The 27,977-nt window shown below is 33.3% G+C and overlaps 4 protein-coding genes across 4 annotated transcripts; all 4 read left to right on the forward strand.

Annotated features, from left to right (window-relative positions):
• The first annotated feature begins 8,350 nt into the window (after window positions 1-8,350).
• Window positions 8,351-10,268, forward strand: LOC132055403 (GATA transcription factor 12-like). Its single transcript, XM_059447204.1, has 2 exons — window positions 8,351-8,862; window positions 9,282-10,268. The coding sequence occupies exons 1-2, from the start codon at window positions 8,551-8,553 to the stop codon at window positions 9,999-10,001; spliced, it is 1,032 nt and encodes a 343-aa protein (XP_059303187.1). The 5' UTR covers window positions 8,351-8,550; the 3' UTR covers window positions 10,002-10,268.
• Window positions 10,269-16,988: 6,720 nt separating this feature from the next.
• LOC132058076 (uncharacterized) lies at window positions 16,989-19,587 on the forward strand. Its single transcript, XM_059450641.1, has 3 exons — window positions 16,989-17,232; window positions 17,359-17,421; window positions 19,258-19,587. Exons 1-3 carry the CDS (start codon window positions 17,161-17,163, stop codon window positions 19,453-19,455), a joined length of 333 nt encoding a protein of 110 aa, XP_059306624.1. The 5' UTR covers window positions 16,989-17,160; the 3' UTR covers window positions 19,456-19,587.
• A 1,036-nt stretch (window positions 19,588-20,623) lies between these two features.
• On the forward strand, window positions 20,624-24,777 carry LOC132055404 (nuclear pore complex protein NUP35). The gene is made up of 4 exons (XM_059447205.1): window positions 20,624-20,771; window positions 21,277-21,876; window positions 22,964-23,075; window positions 24,168-24,777. The coding sequence occupies exons 2-4, from the start codon at window positions 21,290-21,292 to the stop codon at window positions 24,474-24,476; spliced, it is 1,008 nt and encodes a 335-aa protein (XP_059303188.1). The 5' UTR covers window positions 20,624-20,771; window positions 21,277-21,289; the 3' UTR covers window positions 24,477-24,777.
• Window positions 24,778-25,333: 556 nt separating this feature from the next.
• Window positions 25,334-27,969, forward strand: LOC132058077 (CASP-like protein 3A1). The gene is made up of 3 exons (XM_059450642.1): window positions 25,334-25,671; window positions 26,483-26,618; window positions 27,217-27,969. The coding sequence occupies exons 1-3, from the start codon at window positions 25,406-25,408 to the stop codon at window positions 27,430-27,432; spliced, it is 618 nt and encodes a 205-aa protein (XP_059306625.1). The 5' UTR covers window positions 25,334-25,405; the 3' UTR covers window positions 27,433-27,969.
• Window positions 27,970-27,977: the final 8 nt, after the last annotated feature.

Consider the following 27,977-nt stretch of genomic DNA (forward strand, 5'->3'; position numbering starts at 1 on the left):
TGTGGTGTCTGAGAGAAGTGCATATTTGGTTAAGCATTCTGATTTAGTTTGGGAAGATCACGCGCTTTGGCAAATAAGAGTGATACTGGAGCTCTGCCTATGCTTCAAGTTTTAAGTTCCTTGATAAATATTAGGGGAAAGAATGTCGTTGCCCCTTGAAAATAAAATACTTACCCGCCCATGCCTCTTTTACTTTCATGTCCCTAAAACTATTTATCCGAAATGCCCCCAAAATTATGATACCAACATTGTGTATAAATATATTGAGATGGTATCATGTTCATTTATTCAAATGAAACTTTTCTAAAAAAAAAACCCTATGATATCATCATCTTATAAGTTACATATATTGTGATGCTATCATAGAGGACTGCTTGTTCCTTCAATGAGCCACTCCTCAATCCTCCGTGATATCATCGTGGTACATAAACATATTGAGATGATATCATAGAGGGTTGCTTTAATCCTTCTCTTAGCCCTCCATGACACCATCATAATATATAAATATACCGCGATGGTATCATGAAGGAGGGGTTTTGGGCGAGGGGGTACTCGGATAAATATTTTTGGCCGGTTGGGTTAAAGCGAAATTAGTTGAGGAGGGGACATGGATGGGTAAATATTTTATGTTTTAGGGGTATTTTGTGTTGTTTTCCCTAAATATTACTCCTGCAGTATCGCATAACATTTCTCAGTTTCAAATTCCTCAGGTCTGCTTTCAAAAAGAAAAAGCAACTTGAGGAACTTTTCCTAGAGTTTTCATGGAGTTTTCAATCATGAAAAATGTTCGAGTTTGAATTGCGGCAGTTCAAAACTCTATAAAAATTCTTGGAGTTCTACTGTGTTTTAGCTAGGAATACGTTTGCTCAAATTTTATTTTCACATTAAAATATGGAAAACTCACACAAATACAACTTTTTAAAATGGTAATTAAAAAGATTACAACTACTTTATAAAAATTACATAAATACAATTTATCAAAATTTTAACTTTTTAATTACAAAAATACAACTTCTTCCATTCCTAAAATATCAATAATACTCAATTTTAAGAGTTACTACCATTAATGCATATATTCACTTTTTACTTTCTCTTTCTTTCAAACCGTTTTACAAGTATTTTTTTCCTTTCGTTTCCTCCTCTTTATTCTTTTTTTTTATTTTTATTTTTATATATTTTCACTTGATGAATGCAATTATCTTTTTGTGACTTAAAGAAATTTATTTAAATATATTAACATTAAGAAAAGTACATGAAAAGATATGGTAATGATATATGGAGATATGGTATATGGTATAAGAAAGTACATGAAAATATACCTAATATGGTATATGAAAATATACCCGATATCGTATATGGTATATGGTATAAGAAAAGTACATGAAAATATACCTGGATATGGTATATGGTATATGGAGATATGGTATATAGTATATCGATGCACTCATGCACATATATGCATAAATATAGTATGCAGTATATTATTTTTAATATATGTTATATTAACACTATCTATGATTGAAGGCTAAGTTCAAGGGGAAAGTGGAAAAACCTTCAAAAGACGACTTATAGGTACATGTTTAGTATATATGGTATATGTATATTGTTATGTCAAGTATACTTAACATTGTTGCCTTCATCATATTATTAATTATATTATTAATGATAGGTAGGAAAGGAGAATTTATAGGGACAAATAAAGGAAAAAAATATAACCTGTATAAATTGGTTACCATATATAGACTAAATTGATCATATCTAAAGATTTATGTATATTATTTATGTCAATTATGCTTAATTTTATTGCCTTCGTCATATTATTAATTCTATTATTAATGATAGGTAGGAAAGGAGAATTTATAGGGACAGATAAAGAAAAAAATATAACCTGTATCAATTGGTTACCATATTTATACTAAATTGACCATATGTAAAAATTTATGTATATTATTTATGTCACTTATACTTAATATTATTGCCTTCATCGTATTATTAATTCTATTATTAATGATAGGTAGGAAAGGAGAAGTTGTAGGGACAAATTAAGGAAAAACATATAACCTGTATAAATTTGTTAACATATTTATAATAAATTGACCATATCTAAAGATTTTTTTCCTTTTATCATTTATAGGGTATATTTTGTAGATTCTGTAAATTAAAAAATAGTTGTAGGTATAGTAAATAGTTGTATATTTAGTAGTATTTTTGTAAGTTCCCTTAAAATATGGCTAGATGTTGAATAACTTTAAAACAGTTATTACATGTGAATTAGCGGTCCAATTATTCAGGAAGGCAGGCCCACGGTTTTTCCTGATAGACCATATCAGTTTCCTTCCAATTCAATGGGACTAGTAGGCCCACTACAAGTACATTGATGTTTGAAGGGCCATTTGCACTTTTGTCTCTGTTTTGTGCTGTTCTTTAATTTTAGTCCTTCAAACGGCTAGTCTTTAATTTTTGGCCTTCAAAATAATATTCACAAGTTATGTCAGCTCTCTTAAAGAATTTATGCCCCTTTAAACATAAGTTCGATTTTGAAGGGAAAAATTAAAGATCAGTCCATTCAAGAACAAAAATTAAAGATCAGTCCATTTGAAGGAAACCGTACAATTACTTCATGTTTGAATTTTGCTGCGCCTCCTTGGGCTGATTACATTTTTGTGCGGATTGGGCTTCAAAGGCTTTCTTAAATTTTTAAGTTTTCGCCTACATTCTGCAAAGTTGGGGGCAAGGTAGGTTTGCCTTAAAGAAAACTTTTACCCAAAATTAGGCCTTTGAACCAAGTTAGACCTTAAGGTAGAGGTTTTAAAATTTCAAAAGTAAAAAATAAAAATTTCGCAAGCCAGGTAAGTTTTTGTAGCAAAGTTAGCGAGAATTCAACCCAAAAAAATCATGGGACTCGGGACAAAATTAAATACCACCAATTTGAGGGTCAAAAATTAAAGACTAGTGCCTTTGAAAGCAATCGTGCAAACTTTTCAGAAAATTCAGGCCCACGATAATGTACAAGTATAGTTGAAAATTAGGACATGATACTTGAAAAATGATTATTTTAGAGGTTTATAAAATTTCAAATATTTCTTTTAAAAAAATAAAAATTCCATAAGGGCATAGATAGTTTGTCCCGAGGTAGAGTTTTGCAAACAAAATATTATCGTTTGAACCCAAACTCTACCTTTTTTTTTTTTTAATTTTTTGATTGACACATGATGTTGTTGGAACCCAAAATCATGGGACAATCGAGAGGAAAAGAAAAATAATTTATTTTTAGGATAAAAATTAAATACCACCAATTTGAGGGTCAAAAATTAAAGACTAGTGCCTTTGAAGAGCAATCGTGCAAACTCTTAAACATTCAGAACATTTCACCTTAAGCCCACGATAATGTACAAGTATAGTTGAGCAGGAATCTAGGTCTATGATACTTGAAAATGATTATTTTACTTAAGGGCTCTCTTAATAGCGTGTGATGGGAATGTCAAAAATATTTCTTTTAAGAAAATATAATTATTTTTAATTTCTAAATAGACTATAAAAAGAAATTTATTGACATAGACTTTTAATTACTCCTTCCGTAACATAAGTTGAGCTTAATGGAAAGTGAGCATCTTAACCAAAATATTTATCCGCAATTATTATTGTAAGTATGTCGATTCCTTAACAAAACCAAAACATAAACAAGAAAATTTATAATGGAGAATATTTCTTCCTTTATAGAATATAGACGAAAATTAATTGACAAGTTAAAATAACATAAAAAAATGATGATTGGCCTTTAGAATGATTGAACATGCAGCCTCTTTAGTTTAAAAGTCAGTCACATGATAGCTGACAATATCCCTATCCTTTGTCACGTGCTTAGTCGGACCCCACGAACCCACTTAAAGCCCCACCCATCTAACTTTGTACCACTTCAAATCCAACTAGTAGTAGTAGAGTACTTGGTTCTTCGAGAATCAAACAATTTAATTTTTATCGTGAATTTAGATATAAATTTTTTAGTTTTTAGAATAATTTAATAATTACCCCAATAATTGATATTATTGATATATGAAAAACTAAATGTAAAAAAAATATTTATTTAAATGTTTTTTTCACAAGAAGAGGATGCTATTTTTATATACTCGGAAAAATAAAAAAGACAACAAAGTAAAAAAGGCAATGAAGAAGCAATAATTGAGGGAGCACTGTAGTAATTAGATTACTGAACACCAAGACAACCTTAAAGCCAATTATCAAGGGGGAAGGCACGTGCATTGTGTATATTAACCCACGTGATAATGTGTTTTGATAGAAGATATTACAATTGTTACAAAAAGAACCAGTTATGTTAGCAGACTTTAAATATTTGTTGATCAATGCACGTGTGGGAAGCATCAAAGGAAATTAGTTAAGAGTCAGTGAGAAAACCAAGGCAATAAGCCCATGAACAATGGATTTGCCTCAAATATCCAGCTAAACATACAAGCAGAGTTCTGGATTTTAAACTCCCTAAACCAGGAACCTGTTAGTTTGAGTGTTTAAAATATGTTTTTTTTTTTTATTTTTGTATTATATATATATAAATAAAAGTGCAAATAGTATACATGGATAATAAAATGAAAGAAGATTGCTTGATATATGTTTACATATCTTATATATATGTATCAATATATATAGTATATATACTTATATACTATATATACTTATATATATGTGAAATTATATATATACTATATATATGTGTAACTTAATATATATAAAATATATGATATAACTTAATATATATACATATATACTATATATACTAAATTGTGGATAACTTAATATATATACTATATATATGTATATATATATATTATATATACTTATATATATTAACTTAATATATATTATATATACATATATTATATATTAATATATATACTAAATATATGATAACTTAATATATATACTATATATATAAGTTATACATATATTATAACTTCATATATACTTATATATATGTGAGCTTATATATATTAATATATATCTATATATACTAAATATATGTGTAACCAATATATATAATATATATACTATATATATATATACTTAATATATATACATATATTTATATATACTATATATACTTAATATATATACTAAATATGTATAACTATATATATATAATATATATACTAAATATATGTATAACTTAATATATATACTATATATACATATATACTATATATACTAAATATATGTATAACTTATATATATATATATATACTTAATAAGTATATACTATATATTTATATATGTTTAAGTATACTATATAACTTAATAAAATATATTCTTAGTATATTTTAGGTATCCTTAATAAAAGTAAAAATATATGAACACAAGTATAGCCATATTTTATTCATTCTTGGATAACATTTATTTGCAAGTTGTATTTTTTTAACTTGCAAATAATACATGAGTTTACAAAAATAGTAGAATAATAAAATCACCAATTTTGAACCATTTCGTTAATTTTCATATAGTTAAACCATAAAAAAGAGGAGTGCCTTGGCCTTTAGAATGAATAAACTGAACATGTAGCCTCTTTAGTTTAAAAGTCAGTCACATGATAGCTGACAATATCCCTATCCTTTGTCACGTGCTTAGTCGGACCCCACGAACCCACTTAAAGCCCCACAAACTAGAATAATGAGTAAAAAAATCTAACATCAATTGTACCACTTCAAATCCAACTAGTAGTACTAGAGAACCCAATATAAATAAAGTTGGGATGGGAAAAAAATACTTCTTAAATTTGATTATCATTTCAAAAAAACAATTTATGTTTTTTAAAACTCTAGCTATTTCCGCTAAGTAGGAATTTAGCATTATATAAAGTTTTTAGTTTTTAGAATAGAAACGTAAAGCGTAATTAGTCCCAATAATTGATAATCTAAAATAATTAAGAGATATATGAAAAACTAACAATTAAATTTAAAATGTAATCTTAAAAAATACAAAGTGTTTTTTTATGTTAAAAAATCTCATAATCTCAAAATTAAAAAAGACCTTTTCCTTCGTCATATAAAAAATCACGTAAACTAATTGGGATAGCGAGCAGAAAAAGAGGATACTATTTTTATATACTCGGAAAAATAAAAAAGACAACAAAGTAAAAAAGGCAAGCTGGGAGAAAAGGTGGGCGAATGATTGGTTGTTAATGAAACTAACTTTATCCGTTTTTTACTGCGTTTCACCTTGGGATTTGTATTATTATCCCGCCCAATAACAATTAAATTCATAAAAAAAATATAAAAAAAAGGCAAAAAGATTATGCTACAGAAATGGCCAAGTGACTGATGCATCTTTTGAGGATTTCACTACTTTCGACTCGATTTTATGTATATTAATCGAAAATGTTAATGTGTTTTGATAGAAGATATTACAACAATTGTTACAAAAAGAACTATGCAGTTATGTTTTATAAGAACAGACTTTAAATATTTGAACACCTCTATTTGCCAATGAAGGGGATCAATGCTTACTTGAAGAGCTAAGGTAACAAAGTACTAAGCCAGTCCAATGAATTAATACATAGGAGTAATACACATTTTTAATTGTTGTTACTTTATCATAGATAAGAGTACACCTACATAGACTTTCAATTTTATCACTAACCATGATAAACTGATGTATATTTATTAAAAAAAATACTAGATGTGAATAAGTCTTTTTCAATTATACTGTTAAAGATTTTTTAATCAGTAAAAAGCAAAGTTTGTGCTTGTAAGAATTATCCAGTATGAAAGGAATTATCCAGTACTTGAAGGCGAAAAATGAGAACCGAGTTTTTATCAACAATGTGGATTTAAGAGGTGAAATTGGGAGTCTTTATCCAAAATGTAAATGAAGATAAAAAATGAAACTTCTTATACGGAAACGTGGATATCATCATGACTGACCAATTTGAAGAGGGTTGAGCTGTAATGTTCGTGCTTAAACGTGGGTTAAGGAATATATTAACATGAGAGTTAGGAAGGTAAACAAAGTAGTACTAATAATGGAGTTAAAAAATTGTGAAAATAGCAGTACCCAGGAAACAGCTAAAACTTTTAAAAATATTTCAAAAAATTTCAGGGGGCAAAGCGCAATTCCCGATTAATTAAGGTAAATTTAATTAGTAATAATATTAATACTTAGAAATATAAATAGAGCAGAGGAATCAGGCTGTAAACTTGGATTTTAATGGTAGAGTCACGGCGACAAAACCTGCTGGATCGATTCTTAAGGGAAAAGGGGTTGTATCATTTCAACTATTTAATTATCTTTCTTAATCCACTTCATTAATTTCCCTTTTAATTTGTTAATATATAACAGTAAGTACTAATTAACTTTACTTGTACGAAAAAAAAAGAACCAGGATAAATAAATCCACACAGATTCTGCATTTAAATTATTCGCAACAGCACATGACAGCCGTGACATCCATTTTTGGCACCTTTAGTATTCAATTTTTGACCTTTAAACCAAAGTTTCAAACTCTAAAGTCTAAAGTAATCCTTTACTTACCACAAAGAAAAAGTAAAAATTTGAAATCATTACCACATCAACACCCCATTATCAAAATATATAGTTGTAAACTTTCAAATTTGCTTAATACTCTCGTATCTATTTTTGTCATTGTTTAACTTGGCACACGCTTAAAAAAATACTCCTCCGTTTGATTTATATAACCCATTTGATTGGTAGCACGACATTTAAGAAAGAGAGAAAACTTTTGAAACTTGTGGTTCAAAATAAGTCTTGAATATTTGTGTGTTGTAAATCATTTCATAAAGTGAAGTTGTTTCCAAATTAGGAAAGAGGTCATTCATTTTGGCACGGACTAAAAAGGAAATAGGTTCATATAAATTGAAACAGAGGGAGTAATAAATAAAATAACATTTTTACTATATAACCCTTAAATATTATAAATCATCTAAGTAATTGAAATTAATCAAACATAATTTAAAATTTGTGCAGCCACCAATAATTTTTTGAAGTTCTACCCAATAATTAATAGTAATAAGTAGGTATGAAATGATAAATTATCTCTTGATTTTTCAAACAGGATAAGTAAAAAGTGGGCATCTCTTTTATTATTCGAGTACTAAACAAGTAAAAATTGACGGAAAAATATAAGTTATAAATCATACACTATAAACTCAATTATTGGTCCCAAAATTTAAATACAAGGATGTTAAGGTAAAACGAAACAACCTTACAGTAGTAGCAAGTGACAGCAATAGTAGGTTAAATTTAAGAAAATAAAAAATAAAATTTGATGATGTGTAAATTACGAAAAAGACCCTGAGTACACTTATGAAAACCCCTCTGACCCGGACCCCTTACTTTCAGCTCTAGAGCACTTGTCTGTCCTCTTCACACTCAATTCCTTCATTCACTCTTCCTTTTTCTCAGCTTTTTTTTCTCTTATAAAGAATTAGTCTCAAAGGAACCGTTACTTTGCTTCTCTTAAGCGTTTTCGCACTCTCCATTCTTACACTACACCTCTCTCACACATAACTCTTTATTTTCCATACAATGGAAGCACCGGATTTCTTCGTCAGCGGCTTTTTCTCACATGCCGTAGACGAACAAAATCCGAATAACAACAACAACAATAATAGTAACAATTTTACTGTCGATGACCTTTTGGATTTCCCTAAGGAAGATGAAGTCATGACCGACGCATTTTTTGAAAGTATTACGGGCAATTCTGCTGATTCTTCTACCGTTACCGTTGTTGATAGCTGTAATTCTTCTGTTTCCGGTGGAGATGGTCAATTTAACGGTAACCTGAGCTGCCGGAGCTTCACTGACGCTCCGTTTCCTAGCAGCGAACTCTGTGTTCCGGTAATTACTCTCATTTTTACATTTGTTGAAAAAGGAAATTGTTTCTAATTTTTCCGGTAATTTTGCAACTGAATTATTACTTGGTGGTAATTAATTTGGTTCTCCGTTTGGATAGAACCATAATAATGTCTGAGAATTTGTTTTATAGCTTAATGAATTCAACAAAAACACCACGTGTCAAATGCAAAAAATTCATGCACCATTATACTCCTATTTACAATATATTGAGTAGTCCAAATTCATGCAATTGTTATCCCTCTAAGCAAGGCTCTGTAGTCTGTTCCTAACTTTGCTTTTGGTTGAAATTCTGAAATTTAGTGGAATTAACTGAGGTTTTTTTTTTTTGTTTTTGGTTTAAATTCTGAAAATTTAGTGGAATTAACTGAGGCATTTTTTGTTTTGTTTTTTGTTCTTAACAGTATGATGACTTGGCTGAGCTTGAATGGCTATCAAACTTCGTGGAGGAATCATTCTCAAGTGACGACGTTCAAAACCTTCAGCTCATACCTGTAACAAACATTAATTCTACCACCAACAACACCGACAGTTCCTCCTCCGCCACCACAAATTCCACCGGAACTAACTCGCCACCTGCCTTTCCCGCCGACACTTCCGTTCCGGGCAAAGCTCGCAGCAAGCGCTCACGCGCCGCTCCATGCGACTGGTCATCACGCCTCCAGCTGCTCTTATCACCTGCCACGTCATCATCGGAGAGCAACAATGCCTCCGCCAATAACATTGTCACGGGTAAGGTCACTAAAGCATCTGCTGTTAAGAGGCGGGAGAGCGTCGAGACTCCTGGACGGAAATGCCTGCACTGTGCTTCTGATAAGACACCGCAGTGGCGCACGGGACCTATGGGTCCGAAAACCCTGTGCAATGCATGCGGAGTTAGGTACAAGTCTGGTAGGTTGGTGCCGGAGTATCGGCCTGCGTCTAGCCCTACGTTTATCTCAGCGAAGCACTCGAATTCTCATCGGAAAGTTCTGGAACTCCGGAGGCAAAAGGAGCTTCAAAGACACCATCATCATCATCAGTTGCTAAGTCAACCCTCAATTTTTGGTGTATCTAACGGCGGTGATGATTTCTTGCTTCATCATCACCCAAACTGTGGTCCTAATTACAGGCACCTCATCTAGTCTCAGTCAGCTCTAGTGTAGGGGATAACTACTTTGCACCTTTCTCGTTTAAAGTTTGAATTAACATCCATTTTCCTAATTCCATCTAGTTTTAGAAATTTAAATATCAGGATATGAAGAGAGAAAAAAAAAAAAAAAGTTCCTAGCAACCCTAGTGGAACCCAAAAGAAGGGGGGAAAAAAAAGAGATTAAACGGCAACTAGAAATTAGATATCTGTAACGTTTCTCCTAATTTTGGTATTAATTTATAGATTCATTTTGAAGACTTGTTACGTCCAAAAAGTTTACGTTGTTATTTATCTTCTTTCCTTGATATTTAGTAGAGTAACTTTTTGGAGAGTACCTCATTATGAGTTTAACTTCTATAAAAACAAAAGGAATTCAAATATTCAATGCACCAAGCATTCCCGGTTAACTCATGGTCTTGGAAAAGAACGCATTCACCGAATATGATGCAGGTAGATAGCTTACCTTCAAGCAAGTATTCGTGGTTGATTCCACGACTAAAACTGATGACCTATAAGTCTAGTAACATAATTTAAATTTGTCTCAATGTTACCTTAACTTCTATACACCAACCAACATGAAAAGAATTTTACACCATTAAATCATCTAAAGATAACTACAACTAGTAATTTATAAAAAGTGTGATTAGTATATATCCTAGAATTAAGATAGTTGCCAGCGACAGCATATTAAAAATTTCTTATTCTATCGGTGCATATAAGCTAGTTTCTACTATTTGGACAAGGGTAAAAGGAATATGATTTTATTCACTTGTTGACAAATCAAGTAAAAATATCTGTAATAGGCTGGAAAGTGGGTGGGAGGAATGATAGATGCAAGTAGGTGCAATTGTGCATATTGCCTTTGTCAATGCCATGGGCCATTGTGCCATAACTTGAAAACTTGAAAGGTGAGGATATATGCACATGGAGGGCTCACGGGCTCAACTAAAAACTGGGTCCTTTTCCTGTCTCAACTTCCATTACTATTTCAAAAGTTAGCACCTCTTCTTGTCAATTTTGGAAACTAGAACTGTGGTATTGTATCTTTTCATTGGGTAGTGCATTCTAAATTCTAAAATAAACTTGATACACTAACCTGTATATTTCACCGACTTGGACATTGAAAGGTTGCTAGAAAATGAGTATAATTGGTATTCCAAGGACTGGAGGTCCCAATTCAAAAAAAAAAAAAAAAAAAAAAAAAACACTACTTAAGGAAAAAAGAAAAAGGCGAAAAGTCCAATCACAATTTTCTAGTTTTGATAAAGAAATGATACTCGTGTAATCAATCTCAAAAGTTAACTCATGAATCGAGGATTACCCAAATCATATAAAGAGACATCCTATCACTAAAGAGTTGATGTGGGACTCTGACACCACCACACTCTCAGGAGTCAAGACTGGATGATAATATAAGATGAGTCTCTATATCGAGTAAACAATGAATTGAAATGAGTTTGGCTCAGATATCGAATGGTCTTGGCCTAATTAACTAAAAAACTAGCTCATGTATTCAAAATAAGCTGAGATCATATAAAGTGACTCATAACGTAAAGAGTTGATAAGGGACTTAACAATTTTCAATATTTTAGTCACACATTACCAACTAAATTTATACTATTTGACAAAAACCTGTTGCTTCTCTTAATTTCTCAATAATTTTTATCTTATAATTTTTTAAAAATAATTATTGATATCTACATATTATTTTAAATGAATAAATAAATGATTAAATTGATCAAAAACCGCATGCCATTGATTGATTTTAGGCAGCGGTACAACTACATCTATAGATTATTGACCCATAGTTTCTCTAATAATAAATAAATTGAATTGAATAAACAATATATAGCATAGATTTCAGTGACCATAAGCCTAGCTACGAAATTGGGTTGGGGGAAAAAAAAAAGAACAATATCGTGCAGTGTACGAAGTAGCTGCATGGAATTGCGGTAAGAATCAATGTGGGAAAAGAACGAGAAGAGTTTATAACCAGTGGAAAATTTCAAAGGAATAATAAATTGATATTCTATGAAATTAATGGTATAGTACGTCAATTATGTATTGGGATACCCTAGCCCCTAGGTCAAAGGACGTGATATTGGATTAAAATAATTATACTCTAATATTTGGCCCTATATAATTGTCTACCCGATCCTAGACATTTGCACTTCTAAGGGGGGTCCACAGTATTATTTTCTCCAACGTTAGTCCAACTATTTTAAGTCATACTCCCCATTCTCAATTTATGTACTAATGCATGGCTCGACTTGAAATTTAAGGGAAAAAAATGTATGTCACATAAATTAAGATAGATAGAAGCAGTATTATATATGACATTTCCCATAAGTAATCAAAGGTGGATGTAGAGTATACGATACGGATTCAACAAGATCCAACTCTTTTGTGCACATTCTATATTTATCTTAAATGTTTATTTAATATGTACAAATCAACAATTTAAAACTCAATAACTTAAAAGGGCTAGAATCAAAACACATAAACTTCAAATTCTGAGTTGACCTCTGCATGTAGGAATGAAATGTCAAATTTACAGTCATAAGATTAATTTAAGGATATTTTTTATTTGTTATATTACGCCCTTTTAATGTAAGGCAAATAACTTCTTGTGAATTAGTTCCAATTCAATACTAAACAAGTCTGAACTAATTGAATACTTGAATTAGAAATTCCTCGAATCGATTTGCCATTTCCATAAAAGATATAATTGACAATGAGTATCTTCATTTTTTGATATCTTTAAATTTTGTGTCCGGTAAACTAAGACACATAAAATAAAACGGATGGAACAAAACTTTAATATGCATGGTGCAAAATGTTGGTTGGAAGATACATGTATATGACAGTTGAGTTCTTCTTTGCTTTGACTTATTTTAGGTGAAAACGATAACAAAAATTGCAACAATTTGACAAAACATAAAGTTTAAACAAGGATATACGAGTCATATATATATAAGTATTTCCCTGGAATTCTCTTATTATTCAGTTTTGCTTCATAACTCTTGGTTTAAAGGTGATTTGTATAAGGTCATTTAATTGTGTATTGTATATAATTTCTCCTATATATCTTCCTCTATAATTCCATTTTATTACATATGGTACGGTGCTTTAATAAATAATATTATACCCCTTCCTCTCAAATTTATACTAGATTGTGTGAAGAAACAAGAAAAATGAAATTAAAGAGACAAGTATGGGAGCCAACTGTTCCTGCATGGGTCTCTAACTAATATGAACCCACAAAAATAAATAGTACTTGAAGGTACAATGTATGTACGCACAGAAACGTCCAGCAAAAATACTGTATTTAGGGATAGAGTCATCTAAATGTAACAGATATGTTTCTACACTTATTGAATATATCTCTTTCCTTTTATCTTTTCCTTCTGTTTTTAAAACTTAGAGATACACTGATAATATCAATATAAGGCCACAATTGAAAGATAATAATTACATATGAGTATTTATAAAAATTAAAATTACATGATGACCGGAAAACATTATACAAATTACTTGCTATAACAGGTCAAAACATACTGACAATCACAAATTCTTTAGCTGTCAATATGTATATAGATTGAAATTATTTTCTTTGGGGGTGTAGACATGCATGTGGAGAGGAAAGAAGAAGCACATGCAAATAAGTGAAATATATGACTCTGTGTGCAGGTTGCAGTGTGGATAATATATCCAAAGGGCCATATTAAAGGTGTTCATGTCGTCTCTAGGGATCTTTCCATGTTATTTGGTAATACGTTGGTATTATTCTTGTCTCCTCCTTCCCCACCTATTACCCCCCTTTTATGATACTGACTCTTTACAAAATTACACATCACAGTATTTCTTTGCACATTTTTTTGGTAAGTTTTCGTATAAGAGTTTAGCTTAAACTATATGATAATGTGCAATATTTATGATATTAAGTTAGATGTGGAGTCAAGATTTTAAGTTCACAGGTCATAGATAACAATCCGTTTTGCTTACTGAATTTTTGGTAGATTAATATATAAAGAGTACAAGCTAAGGGCGTCAAATCAAAATTATGCATTTGGTGAAAATTTAATAGACCGCATCATTAAGAAGGTGAAATATAAGTGGTGATCGATCAGCTGTGTTCATGCCAAATAAAAGCTGATGTGTACATAGACAGTGCTTTTCTAATTGGAAAAGTTTGGTGCGAAATATTCTTTCACGTAATGAGTGATATGATGATATTGCTCCAACCAGTCTAACGATTTAAAAAGGAGCAGTGAATAAACCATCATGATCAAATTAAAAATGTCGATATGTAAGATTTATCAAAAGAAAAAATAAATAAAAATCCTTCCAATTGAATAATGATCAGTGGTTATATATATAGAAGAAGATCGGCACGAAATATAATTAAGAAAGATGGGAGTCACATGACTTCTTTAATTATACATTATTATAACATCCAAGTCCGTCGGACTGTCCTTAGCCTATGTTTATAAAAATTAAATACAGAATCAGTTCTTATAATATTCCAATTAACTAAAATCTTAATGGAACAAGACGCGCTGAAGGAACTTACAAAAATATATGCAATCATAGCTAGCTAGCTATTGAAGGCTAAGTACCTATCGAACTTCATACAACTTTTATAATTTGGAGTTCAAAACTTTTTTTATTTTTTTGAAATTATAGTAATATATATTAAAGTGTATCTATAAACATATGCATGCTCCGTTTAGAAAATATAAGTTCAGTTGCATCCGTCCATCGTCAATATATAGAAACCTTCCAATTAATGATTGATAACAAAATTAGAACGGGCATGCACCATTGCACCCTTAAAATCAGCTGAACTAATCATGTGATACTTGATTATTTGCGCACAATCATAATCTTATTCATTTAATAACTAAAAGCGTAGCCATCGACCAGATAGATAGGTAACAGAATTTGATTTGCATATTAATTCAAAGCCTTAATTAGTTAGAAGTAATAGCTGTAATTAAGTGATAAATATGTGTACGAAAGAAACATCTTTGTATTCATCATTTGATGTAAACATCAGGTGCAAATAAACCGAGTGAACTGCATCTCTTGAACGTTTGAAGGCAATTTTATCTAGTGATCCTAATATTTATTTAACAAGTTTAGTATTATTATTCTACTAACTTCCAGATTTTTGAAATTAATTTGGACAAAAAACCTATGTACGTAAACTGGGATTATAGACCGGTCCAGTCTGTCACACTCCCATCACTTGTATGTACATATCAAATCAGTAATACGCTTAAGAGTGAGTTGGTTGATCTCCAAGTTGAAGATTAGTTGAATTTCAGGCTTAGCAAATGAAAAAAAGCCAAATAAATTAGGTGAAAAATCCAATTTTACAGCTAAAACTAAAAACATACGGCACATGATTCTGGACATTGCTTGCATGTGCAGAAAAGACTACATGGAGTAGAGAGTTGATATAGCTATTATTAATTGTTAATTCTGTAAAAGTGGTCCCATTAATGTAAAATTAAAAGTGTGATATAGTTCAATCCAGTATATAAGTAATTAAGTTGCTTAGTTGATGGCTTAATCCTGATGATTTAAGGAGTTGTTAGTGCAGGGTCAATTTAAGTACTTATGGGGTTAAGTAGGCACATGGCGACTTAAAGCTCTTGTATTATATGTTCTTGACCACTTCTGCTTTGATATCTTTATTCTTGCTTCAACTCAATCCGGCCAACTTAAAATTATTTTCATTGTTTTGTTTATTCTCTTAGATAACTAGTTTAATTAAATTGAACTAATGAGATCTTTTTATTTATTTACGCGGATGCATCGGATTGCTTTTTTTTTTTTTTTTTTTTTTTTCAGTTATGAATGTATCCAGCCAACATTTTTTTTTTCAAAAGTACTTATCTTTATTTGGACTTGGGTCATTTGCACTTTGTCCCTATTTTGTGCTGGTTTTTGTCCTTCAAAGTCGAATTTATGCCTATAGGGACATAATTTACGCATTATAATATCTACAAGTTATGCCCGCATACTTAAAAAACTTATGCCTCTATACGCATAACTTCGATTTTGAAGGACAAAAATTGAAGACCATCCGTTTTGAAGGCAAAAATTAAAGATCAATCCATTTGAAGGAAAAACCGGACATAAATAATCCCGCATTTCATCCCAAAATTAATATCCCTTATTCCATCAACTAAACGCTCATAACCGGCTAAGTTTGTCACTTCAATGAAAAGTCTCAAAATTGATTTGCAAATTAGAGTATTATAGTAGGGGCCACGGGGTGACCGCTATTTGAGTAAGTTTCCAGTATGATCACCTCAGAGTTCGGTTTTGGGATTGAAATGTAAGAGGCCCAATATTCTCCGTAGCCCATTAAACTTGATTCACGAGAAACCGTGATACCAAAACTAGGAGAAATTGTGTGGAATAACCACTCTTTGGACCGGAATTCAAACTTTAGCCTCATTTTAAATGTAATCAAATAATATTCACTTCTTAATATGAAGATACAATTCGGATAAAAATGCACCTAGATATCATGAAAAAACTCCAGCACATTGTGGAGAAGTTTGAAAACTTAGATTTTACATTTACAAAACTGAGTTGTATTTGATCAGTCGGGTTACACTATATTAATCCGTATTGACCCAATAATTTGATGAGTCATTTCGGATTCAACTAGCATATCTATTCTATAAACGGGTCATAAAACCTAACTAAAATCTATCCTTGTGTTTACATACATATATGAGAATCTATTTTGCCTTTATAATTAAAACTTTGCGACCTCCTAGGTCCTCAACCAACCAATTAAAGGGGGAAGGCATTGAACTCGTGAAGGTCTTGTTGTTCACTTTCAAGAAGTCAATAATCCAGTTCATCATCACGAGATGTAAATGCATTATGCAACCATTAGAAGACTTTTTTGCGTGGTGTCTCTCAATTTTCCTCAATTCCCCACCTCAATTTCGCCAAAAAAAGACTAGCTCCGTGAACTCCCAAAGCAATATACACTATAGTCTACAGTATTTAAGAGTCACAAGTCACAACAACATGTTCATCTCAAGTAGTAATTATTTTGTGATGGGCAGTGGCCTACTGTTAGTATTTTTGCATGCCTTTGTTGAATTTTTATCCATTTATTCATGGCTAACTTTTGCTGCCCCATTGAGATGGAGCCTAAGACATTGAACCAAGGTCAACTCAACCTTGCCCGAGTAATGCCTCTGCCTCACTCTCTAATTTGTTGAATTTACTATCATTACTACTCTATGTCCTTTCCATCAATTTTTAATTTCTTCAGATATAAGTTGAGATTTCTTTATTTTTTGATAATGATGCAGGAAGTTGCTGTTGACATAGTGCAGAATACAGAATCGGACGAAGCATCAAATCTATTTCTAGAGGTGATGATCTGCAACCATCACATATGCTCCGCTTTGTTAAATTTGATGTGTCATCAGGCTTAATTCAACCTCTTAAACAAGTACAAATAACCTTTACATGCTACCTGTCATGTCTTTAAAAAATGGGAAAATGGTCAAATTTACCCTCCAAGTATGGTTTATAGTTTAAATTTGCCCTCCGTCAAAATTTGGGATCAAATTTGCCCTCTTTGTCAAAGTTTGGGATCAAATTTACCCTCCAAGTATGACTTATAGTTTAAATTTGCCCTCCGTCAAAGTTTGGGATCAAATTTGCCCTCTCTGTCGAAGTTTGGGATCAAATTTGCCCTCTCCGTTATGATACTTGATAAATTTGCCCTTATATGGATGAAAGTCTGACTTGGACTCCACAACACAAAAAGTTAGCCACGTTGGATCCACATAGGCTCCACGTAGACTCCCAATCCCAATTTTCTTTTGGGAAAAAAAGTGCCCTAGCAACATTTGTTTTGTCATAGTGAAGGTTTCTTCATGAACTCTTCAGAGCATTTTTGAACAGATGAAAACATTTTTTCTCAGAATACATTCCTAAACGTATACCGAAAGTAACATCAGAAAAGTTATGATCCTGCAAAAGTGATAACAAGGCAACAAAATAAATTTGTGCAGTTCAGCTTTGAAAATTCATTTTCAGTTCTCTTGAATAGTTTTTGAGAGCTTCTGACAAGGAGGCGACAACAATGAGTTAAGTTAGCTCCATCGAAGTTCACCTAAGATAGATGTCATGTTCAAGAAATTTTTGCTGGTTAGATAAATTCTATGTTTCTAGAGAGAACAACGAATCTTTGGTCGTATTAAACATTTGTTCTTGCTGCTGCAAAATTTTGTTACATGCCTCCTATTTTATGCATTACGTGTGTACCTCGATGCAATTAAAACTCCGGCTTTTCACATTACTACATGTGCCTTAGTGTCAGCAATAGTCTAGGCGGGTTAAGAGAATCGGGATCGGGGAAACGGGTTAAAAAGAGAATTGGGTTTGGGAGTCTACTTGGAGCCTATGTGGATCCGACGTGGCTAATTTTTTTGTGTTGTGGAGTCCAAGTCAGACTTCCATCCATATAAGGGCAAATTTATCAAGTATCCTAATGGGGAGGGCAAATTTGATCCCAAACTTCGACTGAGAGGGCAAATTTGATCCCAAACTTTGACGGAGGGCAAATTTAAACTGTAAGCGATACTTGGAGGGCAAATTTGATCCCAAACTTTGACGGAGGGCAAATTTAAACTATAAACCATACTTGAAGGGTAAATTTGACCCTTTTCCCTTAAAAAATAGTCGTCGTCATGGAGCTTCAATATCAAATGAAACTCCAGCGTGATATCGAATTTAAGACTCTATGATAGTGATTATTTTTCAATTATAGGAACTGAATTGTGAATTTTATCCCTTAAACTAGCTTGAGATTTGCCCATAACTATTTAAAGAGATAACGACCAATTTACAACCAAGCAAGAACGCCCAAGCTTAGAAAATTGGAGCATGAATAACATAACATGGAGCCCACTATGGACCTCAAACTTAACTCAATTAAAATAAACTAGCTCATAAGTTGAGAATTACATCTGTTGTCTGAGAAGTGAGAACATAAGAAAACCATGCTAAAGTTGTGCTTAGATTCTACTGTCTGTGGAACTTTACCTTAGAATATGTGAAGTTTTATTCGAGCTATAAATATACTTCGCATTCCCCCATAAAATTCTAAATCCGTTTTGCTGATATATTTCACATTTTTAACAAGTGTTTTTTTCTTCTTCTTTTTGTATGTGGGATCTGAAAATGCAATTGTACCATAGGGAGGAAAGCAAGTTGTTCAAATAAAGGAGGCGCTAATGCTAATTGAGGAAGCAGAAGCACTGCAAGAAGATTGCATTGGGCAAGTAGTGAAAACAAACGCGGTGATAGAGGCATCGTGCCAATGCGCGTGCCCATCGGCGATAATAGACTCGCCTAATCAATCTAAGCTTAAGGAACCACTCTCAGCTCCCTTTTGAGCGTAACGCTTCACTGTTACCAAATAAAGATGCAACATTTTAGTTTGACGCATCAGCTTCTGCTTGTTTATTGACCAGTGTAACGCTAGCTTTATGATTCCTCGGCATTCAAATGTTCATAGTATTTCGACATATACTAGCAAATAACGAGTTCTTCTTTTCAGTTAAATATTTTTAGTAGTTTTAGCTTTGTTTACTGACAATGTATAAGATGATTAATATAAAATTTGTAATCCATTGCCCCAGTTGCAGTAGCCAGTAGTTGTTCATGTACCAACTTTAAAAGATTAGAGAATGATTTGGCTCCTCATAATTTTTGGCGGTAGAAGTATCAGCTGTATTGTGGTCTTGCCAAGTTCACATATCAGGGCCCCAAGTTTATTGTACACTAGTTTGAATACTTAGAGAGTTATGACTTCCTATAATATGCAATTATATATCATCTCAAGAGTAATTTTTGCTTTTCTTTGGCTAATTGAAACTCGCTAGATGGACTAAGTTTAGACTATAAAGGAGGAATTACAGTACCATAAAATTTTTTGTATATTCGATACTTGCACCAAACCCGGGGATGCAAGACAAGCATGGTCTTTCTTACACATATTTATCATGTATTCTCACTTATATTTATGGCGTTCATATAAGTATTATTGAATAAATATTTCCTATTAAGAGTTTCTCTATTTCCAATGCATGATCAAGACTTTTAGTTAAGGGTGGAAAGATTTTATTCTTTCCATCCACTGTTTGACCCTATTAAAATTTTCATTTTGCAAACAAAAATGCAATAAATATATCTTTTGGATGGGTAGAAATAAATTGAAAAGAGTTTTCCTCGTTATTGGTGTTGAAGTTTGAGAATTGAGAAAACTACTTGAGAAATTTTACACGGACACAAAGTATCAAATTGGAACAAATTCAACGTAGTCTGGATGGTCAATAGGATCATGCTTAGCTTAGACGTCCCTATGTGTGTTTTTCTTTTTAAGAGTCGATATTTATATTGGAGCCCGAATAAATTCGAATTCACACTGATAAGCCATTTGAAGCTTAATTTAGAAGAAATGGGGAAACTTCTATTCAAAATATTAAAATCTTTACTGAAAGACCAAAAAGCCCCTACACAATATTTTTCGGAATTCAACTAGAAGGACAGTGGGAGTCATTTTGTGGAAACCCACCGCAGGCGTTGAGCTAACGCCTTTATTTGAATATACGCACCGTAATCATATTCTAGGGTTTTTCAATCTCGCGCTCTGCCAACCTAAACCCCCCCCATTTTCAAATCTCAGTTCCCCATCATCTAATACTCTCAGGTACTCTCTTTTCTCTCTATGTAATCAAGCTATTAGAATTTTTGAGTTATGTTTAAATAATCGAACTTGAAGAAAAAACAAACAAAATTTGAATGCGAGTTTTCCAATATTGTACACCCTGTGTCCCAATTTATGTGATATTTTCCCTTTCCCGAGATTTAAACTGCATGAACTTTGACTAACATTTTAAGATGTTTTTTTCACCAAATTGATATGAGAACTTATAATACTTCTCATATAGTTTCAAACATGTAAATTTTAATTTAAAATGTTGAGTTAATCTAATCCAATTTAGCTTCAAATATTAGTCAAATTGACTCTTGAAAAGCAAAAAGTATAACATAAATTGGGACAGAGGGATTATTAATTATTAATTCCATGGTTCAAATTGAATGTATTTCATTTTCTCTTAGCTAGGGCATTAACCAGGTTATTTGCTTACCTGCATATCCTGAAGTTTTGTTAGTTAATGCTCAATTTCTGAGAAATTTTATTAATTTTTAAGGACTGAGAAGAGAATGAGTACAGCAGTGCGAACCCCAAAAACTGGAAGACAATCATTGTTCTTCCAGGATTTAGCTACACCTATTTCTTCCCGGAAAACGGGATCGAAATTCAATACCCCAGGTCAGGCTGCTGCTGTATCCGCCTTATGGCGTGAGAATTTTGCCACTTCAGATCTGCCTCCGCCGCCTGTATTTACACTCGAAGATCGCTCGGACATCTCCCCGGAATCAGGGATTCCTGACTATATTACTTCACCAGAAGTTAAGTCTGACCCTAGAACGCTGGTCCAAAATTCAGGGATGGAATTTTCAACACCTAAGACTAAGTCTGAGGCAAGTACTTCATATGCATTGATGGGTAGGCAGCAGCAACAGAGCCAGCAAAGCCCGTTGCCGAGTTTGACCTGGTGGTCCCCGACGAAGGGTAGTGGTAGTCCTGAGCAAGATGACAAGGGCAAAGGTTCACCTGTAGAAGGCGTCGTTCATCCTGGTACTTTGATAACCTTGCCTCCACCGAGGGAAGTTGCGAGGCCAGAGATCGGGAAAAACTCTTTCCCTGTGGGGAACCTCGATGACGAAGAATGGGTCACAGTTTATGGGTATGACTACATCTTTCACACTTTAAGTTTATTGTCTGTTCTTTCACTTATATTCTTATGGGCTTGATAGTTGTAGGAGGATTAGGCTAGTATCTAGTAGAATCATGATGCTTTGGTGTGTCTTTAGAACTCCTTGATGCCACACTATATTCATTTTGCCTGGTAGCTTCTTCTATTTAACTTCTGGTTCAAGTAGTTGTATTTTGAAGTATGTTCCAAACCACCCATTGTTATTATGTTTTTGTGTTTCATTTTTTCTTTTCGTTTACTTTTTGTTTCCTCCTTCCCTAGAGTTGTCATTAATATCTACTAGAATCAGATGTATCAGTGGCATTTTCCATGGCAAGGTCGTAAGGACGTCTTTTGAGGTTAGCCAAATTATTATGTAAGGTTCCGCAGGATGGAGAAATTTAGATTTTAGGGGATCCCGGACTTAGAAATCTTAAAATTTGAAGGTTTGAAGTAACAATATGCGTTCTCAAATGTTTTTGACGCATTTGATATGAATCTAAGTAAAGACTGACATGACATGTGACTGGGGTTTCTAGTTCAGATCCATTTTTTCTTAAGTATATCCTAACAAGTGAAAATGATGTGAATTTGGAAGACATGACCATATTGCTCCTTCCAAATAGGCCATAAAGGATTAAACATTGATGTGAAAGAGCAGGGAGAACGAAACGAATTTTTTTTTTTTTTTTTTTTTTTTTACAGTGACTTGCTTTCTTCATCTGCTCATGTGACATGCACGCTTGAAAAATAAGAGGACCATTTTGCTTCACAGTATTATCAAGAAATGGAGGAGACAAGGATCGATTTTAGTTGTCTAAGCTGAGTTAATTGCTTGCGATACATATGTGGATACTCACAACTTTTATGATCGATGTGTTTGTTTCACTCTCTTTGAGATGTTTTATAGGGACCCTAAATTCTGCACTTTTCACAATTTGCTGGGCATTTCTCGTGCGTAATTGAATACAATTAACCATACCAATTCCTTGCAAACTTGATATCATTTTCTGGCCATATTTCTTTTATTTTTGGTGTTCCATTTGTTATTTCTAACCTTAAGTAAAATTACATGCAGGTTTTGCCCAATTGACACCAATTCAGTTTTACGGGAATTTGAGAAATGTGGCGTCATTTTGAAACACATTCTCGGCCCCAGAGATGCTAACTGGATGCACATTCTCTATCAGGTATTTCATATACCTATAAGCAGGTCATCATGTTCAGATTCTGTTGTATATTCATACTGTCTTAAGGGCCTGTTTGGTATTGTATTGCTCTGGTTTAGTGGTGAGGTTAGCGCGATGTCTAGTGTCAGTAAACACTTACTTCCTCCCCCTTAAACTGATGTTATTTTCTTTTTTGCTTTAATCTTTTTTGTTTGATTCTATGTGTATATTGTGCATTGTAGTTTTTTCATTCTGATATATGTATGATTTTCCTGCTAATTGCTGACTGTTTGTTTGTAAAATATTTCTGAAATATAAGTTATAGATTGTTTCGATGCATTCGGCCAAAGTATTCTCCTCGATAAAGTTGATCTGGATTCCATCATTTTATTGTAGTGAACGAAAATAATGACAAATCCTTCATCAAATTACCTCTTTGCTATAATCTAGAGGTGTTATGACCTTATGTTTTTGCTTCATTCTGAACCTGTACCAAGCAACCCTTTGTATTTTTCCCTTAGGTAATTCTGCTTATACTAAATTGACATCATATTTGGCTGGGGAACTTTGTCTGTCTTAAGCAACGCCAAAAAATAGATAAAGTTTCATTTGTAATGTTAAGTCAGCATCAAGGTCTTCTGTGAATTTCTGTGAACTTCTTTACTTTTGACCCTTTGCTTCTGCAACTACAGATTTGCTGTTATCTCAACTATATTTGTGAAAGAAATTGGCCTAGGAGCTTAGTCTTAACCTCTTTTAAGAAGACTGCTATCCTTGTGTTGGTCTTGGTAGCCGGGACTGCTGGTGTGACCTTACCTTACCAAGGGTCTTTCTTTTTCTATGGATTGATTTCTACATGTGCTGTGAAGCCAATAAATAGTGCGGCTACTTGCAATGCCACTGTTCTGTACTTCCTCTTTGCAGGATGTGTGTTTTTATTTTTTTTACTTTTTATAAAAGCTATCTACCCAACTTGTGCGATTACACTGGGTATGTTGTTGTTAAAGCTATCCACTGTATTTTCCTTGCTACCATTGACACTTGTCTTCTGGAAGGTAAAATCTTTTCAGGACCATAAAGCTGTGGCTTAATTTCTCTACTTTTATGGTGCAGAATCGTGCTGATGCTCAGAAAGCTCTTAACAAAAACGGTATGCTGATAAATGGAGTTCTTATGATTGGAGTTAAACCAGTGGATCCAACACAACGTCAGGCACTGAATGATAGGCTCAACAAGCAGGGATTTATACCTTTGCCGCATGCTCCGTCCAGTAAAAGCAACGATCCAACTCCGTTTCGAACCTCCTCTCAACCTTATTATCTCCAAAATGGCAACAACAGTGCAAAGCAATCATCTGGAACTGTTGCCACCCCAGCGAGATCCGTTGTGTCTAAAATTGTGGACTTAATGTTTGGTGTCTAATCTTCCATGGTTCTTGTTGTTCTTCCTCCCATGTGCTTTTCTGTTATTTCTACTCAATGATGGCAAATATAAAAATTGATCCATCCAGAATGCATATCGACTCCAAACTACAGTTGAGTCATTGTCTGATTCTCACTCCCTTTCTGCCCCTATCCCTCTATTATCTTCTCTGTTTCTCCTCCAAATTCTTGTTCACGGTGTATTTGTATTGATTTGAGCACAAACTGGTCTCTTTTTTTTTTCTGGGAAAAAAGGTTGTTGTAATGCAGATATAGAAATTTACCCCCTTTGCTCTTTATCTCTATTTAAGTGTGAATAATGGGCAATTCTGATCTTTTCTTGTGATAAGTCTTGGGAGCGCGAATGATTGGCATCTAATTTAGTCTTGGTCTTTGAAGTACCACGGCGCCGTGTGATTTGGTGCTTCACTCGTTTTTAGTTACCTATTTGTTACTAATAGTATTTAAAAGGTAATGATGGACGATAAGAAAAAATGAAAATGGAGGTGTTTGCTTTTAAAAAAAGAACCATATACTAGTACTATATTATCCTATCGCGTTCTTACTCGAATGTTATCACATAAAAGTAATGCCTTCATTTTTCAATGGTATGTCATTTTAATTGCTCTAGTAAATGCCATTACTCCCAAGTCCCAACGAAGTAAACAATTTGGTGCAGTGTTGCCTGTGTAAAAGGGTAAAAACAACAAAAGCGTCAATTCCATTGTACACTGCACTATTCACTCACGGACAGTCTCGTTGACTGCTTGGTCCTACCTATACTCTCCACGTGTTACTTTCTCGCGCCATCTGACCCCACTGCCCGCTTATTTACAATTCAAAAAGAACCTTTCCTTGCTTTTAACTCTTCAAAATAGAAAAGAAATTGAACAAGAACAGCAAAACACAAAACATTAGTGTAGTGAGAAGATGATCAACGGCGTTAAGAATCCACCAGATGTCGGAATTCAGATAACGGAGATGAAGCTGGGGACTGAGACTGTGACGGTGAGCCAGAGCGCTCCACGTGTTAACGGGAAAGCTGAAGTGATACAAGTAGTCCTACGAGTATTGTGTGTTATGACTTCAGTCACAGCGCTATCGCTTATGGTGACTGCCGAACAAACTTCTACCATCACTGTCTTTGGCTTTAATATCCCCTTGCACTCCAAGTGGTCCTTCTCTCACTCCTTCGAGTAAATATCTCTGCTCTCTCACTAATAGTTTATTGCCTGATTTTCTGTTACCAAATCTGTTGTTCGTCAAGAGGCAGATCTACAGTATAATCTTTGGGTTCACATGAACTTCGTAGCTTTTGTCTAGTTAAAAGTTCACGAAATATCTATAAATATTTTACTATAAGCCTTCTTATATTAATGTATACTAACTTGACACCGCTTTAGAAATCCACAAACTTTTCTTGAATGTGCCTCTGTGGACGTCTATATTGTTGTTGTTGTTGATATTGATGATGTTGATGGATGTTATAAGCAGTGACTGGTAATCCCATGAACTATAGGGGATTGTATTGTTGACAATTTCTCCTAACATTTTGAGTAGGTGATTTGTTGTTTTGATGTCGTTGTCCTTGTTCTTTTTTCGTTTTCAATTTTCCAATGACACTTGGCCAGCCCTGAAAAATAGTACTTGCAATAGCAGGTAGTTGAACAAATCGCAACTAAAGGCCCGTGAGTAGAATTTTGTTCTGGACATTTTGTTTGCTGACACCTGACAGTACTAATGCAAACTAGTACAGAGAATCTTCTTCCTTTTTGTTCTTGTAATTATTTCTTGGGCTTACTTAGTTCATTCTCCTCTCAAGAGTTTATGATTTCCCATTATAGTCAAATTTGTGAATAGCGACAAAGAAGAGAAGGGATTAATAATGCTTATATGTCTCGTAAAATTCATATAATCAGGGAGAGGATGTGATTCAGTAATTTCTATAAAGTGCACACCTTGGATAATCAGAGAAGTTCTGAGTTAATTGAAACCTACTGATCTCAGGTACCTAGTTGGCGTCTCGTCTGCTGTTGCACTTCATTTATTAATTCAGCTACTTATTAGTGGATCAAGAATTCTGCATGGATTGTCTATTATTTCTTCTCGAAATCACGGATGGCTTGTTTTTGCTGCTGATCAGGTAAAACGTCGGTCATACCTTGCTAATTAGATATTTTTGCGTTCACATTAGAGGATAATTAGCCCTTCTCAAGTTGTTCAGTGTCCATTAATTACTCCTCATAAGCAAATTTCTGGCTTGCCATTCACTGCTATAACAGTAACTTCTCTCAGATTTTCAGCCTTGAATCATGTTTTATGTAGTACAGCCAGCTTAATATTGCAGTGCTATCGAAATAGAATAACCATATTACAATCATGTTTGGCATATGCAGCAGGAGATTAGAATTACCATAGAAAAAAAAATCATCAACACACTATCGAGTTAATGTGAAGTTTATCCTTTGTCCAATGTCATTGTGCGCACTCCCTGGTTTTGAAGGCTTCTCTATGGTCTATTGGATCTTCATTGATGTTAACGTATCTGAAATCTTGTCGCTGGACCAAGTGGCAGATGTGGAGCGAAGAAATTGAATCCTCTTCATTCAAAAATTAACCATGCAAATGGGGCAAAATTGATCTTTTTCTTGGTTATATATAAGCTGCTGAATCCATGTCGATAAGTTAAAAACATGTAAGAGTGCTTTATCAAGAATTGCTGATTGGTCTTTTTACTACAGTTATTTGCATTGGCACTGATGAGCGCTGGATCATCCGCATCAAGTGTTTCCAGTCTGAATCACACAGGGATTCGACATACTGCTCTGCCAAATTTTTGCAAACCCCTGCATCGTTTTTGTGACCGTGTTGCCACTTCAATAGCCTTCACTTTTCTCAGCTGCTTTCTGCTTGCCATTTTAGTGGTTCTTGATGTACTTTGGCTGTCTAAGCACTAGACAATATTATTGGTTCTCTTAATTTTAATGCAAATTGATTATGTCGTGAACATTGCAATGACCATTGGTAGCTTGATCAAAATGCAAATGTGGTCCAACCAGTTCTAACTAGATGCTCACGGCAGCGCAACCGTTCCGAACATGAAATTAGCTTTTGAAAATGTGTACTAATAATGCCTTTTCGTTCTTGTTAAATTGTGTCATTACTCATTATGATGCATGTTTGAATACCTAAAGAAAACATGAAATTGTTTATGTCCGATTAATGTTACTTTTGTTTGTTAGAAGAGAGGACTTTTGTGAGATTAGTACCTTGCACCGTTGCACATGACGCTAAATAGAATGTTCAACCGTTTCCCCAGCTTTTTCCTTACCAATTACACAAAAAAAAAAAAAAAAAAAAAAACTAGAAAAATCAAGTTTTCTCCTTAATTTCAATAAAATGAAACTGAAATATGAAAGGTCAAAATGGCGCCTAACACTTGTTTTAAATAAATGGTTTGAACAGATGAAAACTAATTAAGCCAAAAAAAGAAAAGGATATT

Source organism: Lycium ferocissimum, chromosome 5, assembly GCF_029784015.1.
Source record: "Lycium ferocissimum isolate CSIRO_LF1 chromosome 5, AGI_CSIRO_Lferr_CH_V1, whole genome shotgun sequence".
Classification (NCBI taxonomy): domain Eukaryota; kingdom Viridiplantae; phylum Streptophyta; class Magnoliopsida; order Solanales; family Solanaceae; genus Lycium; species Lycium ferocissimum.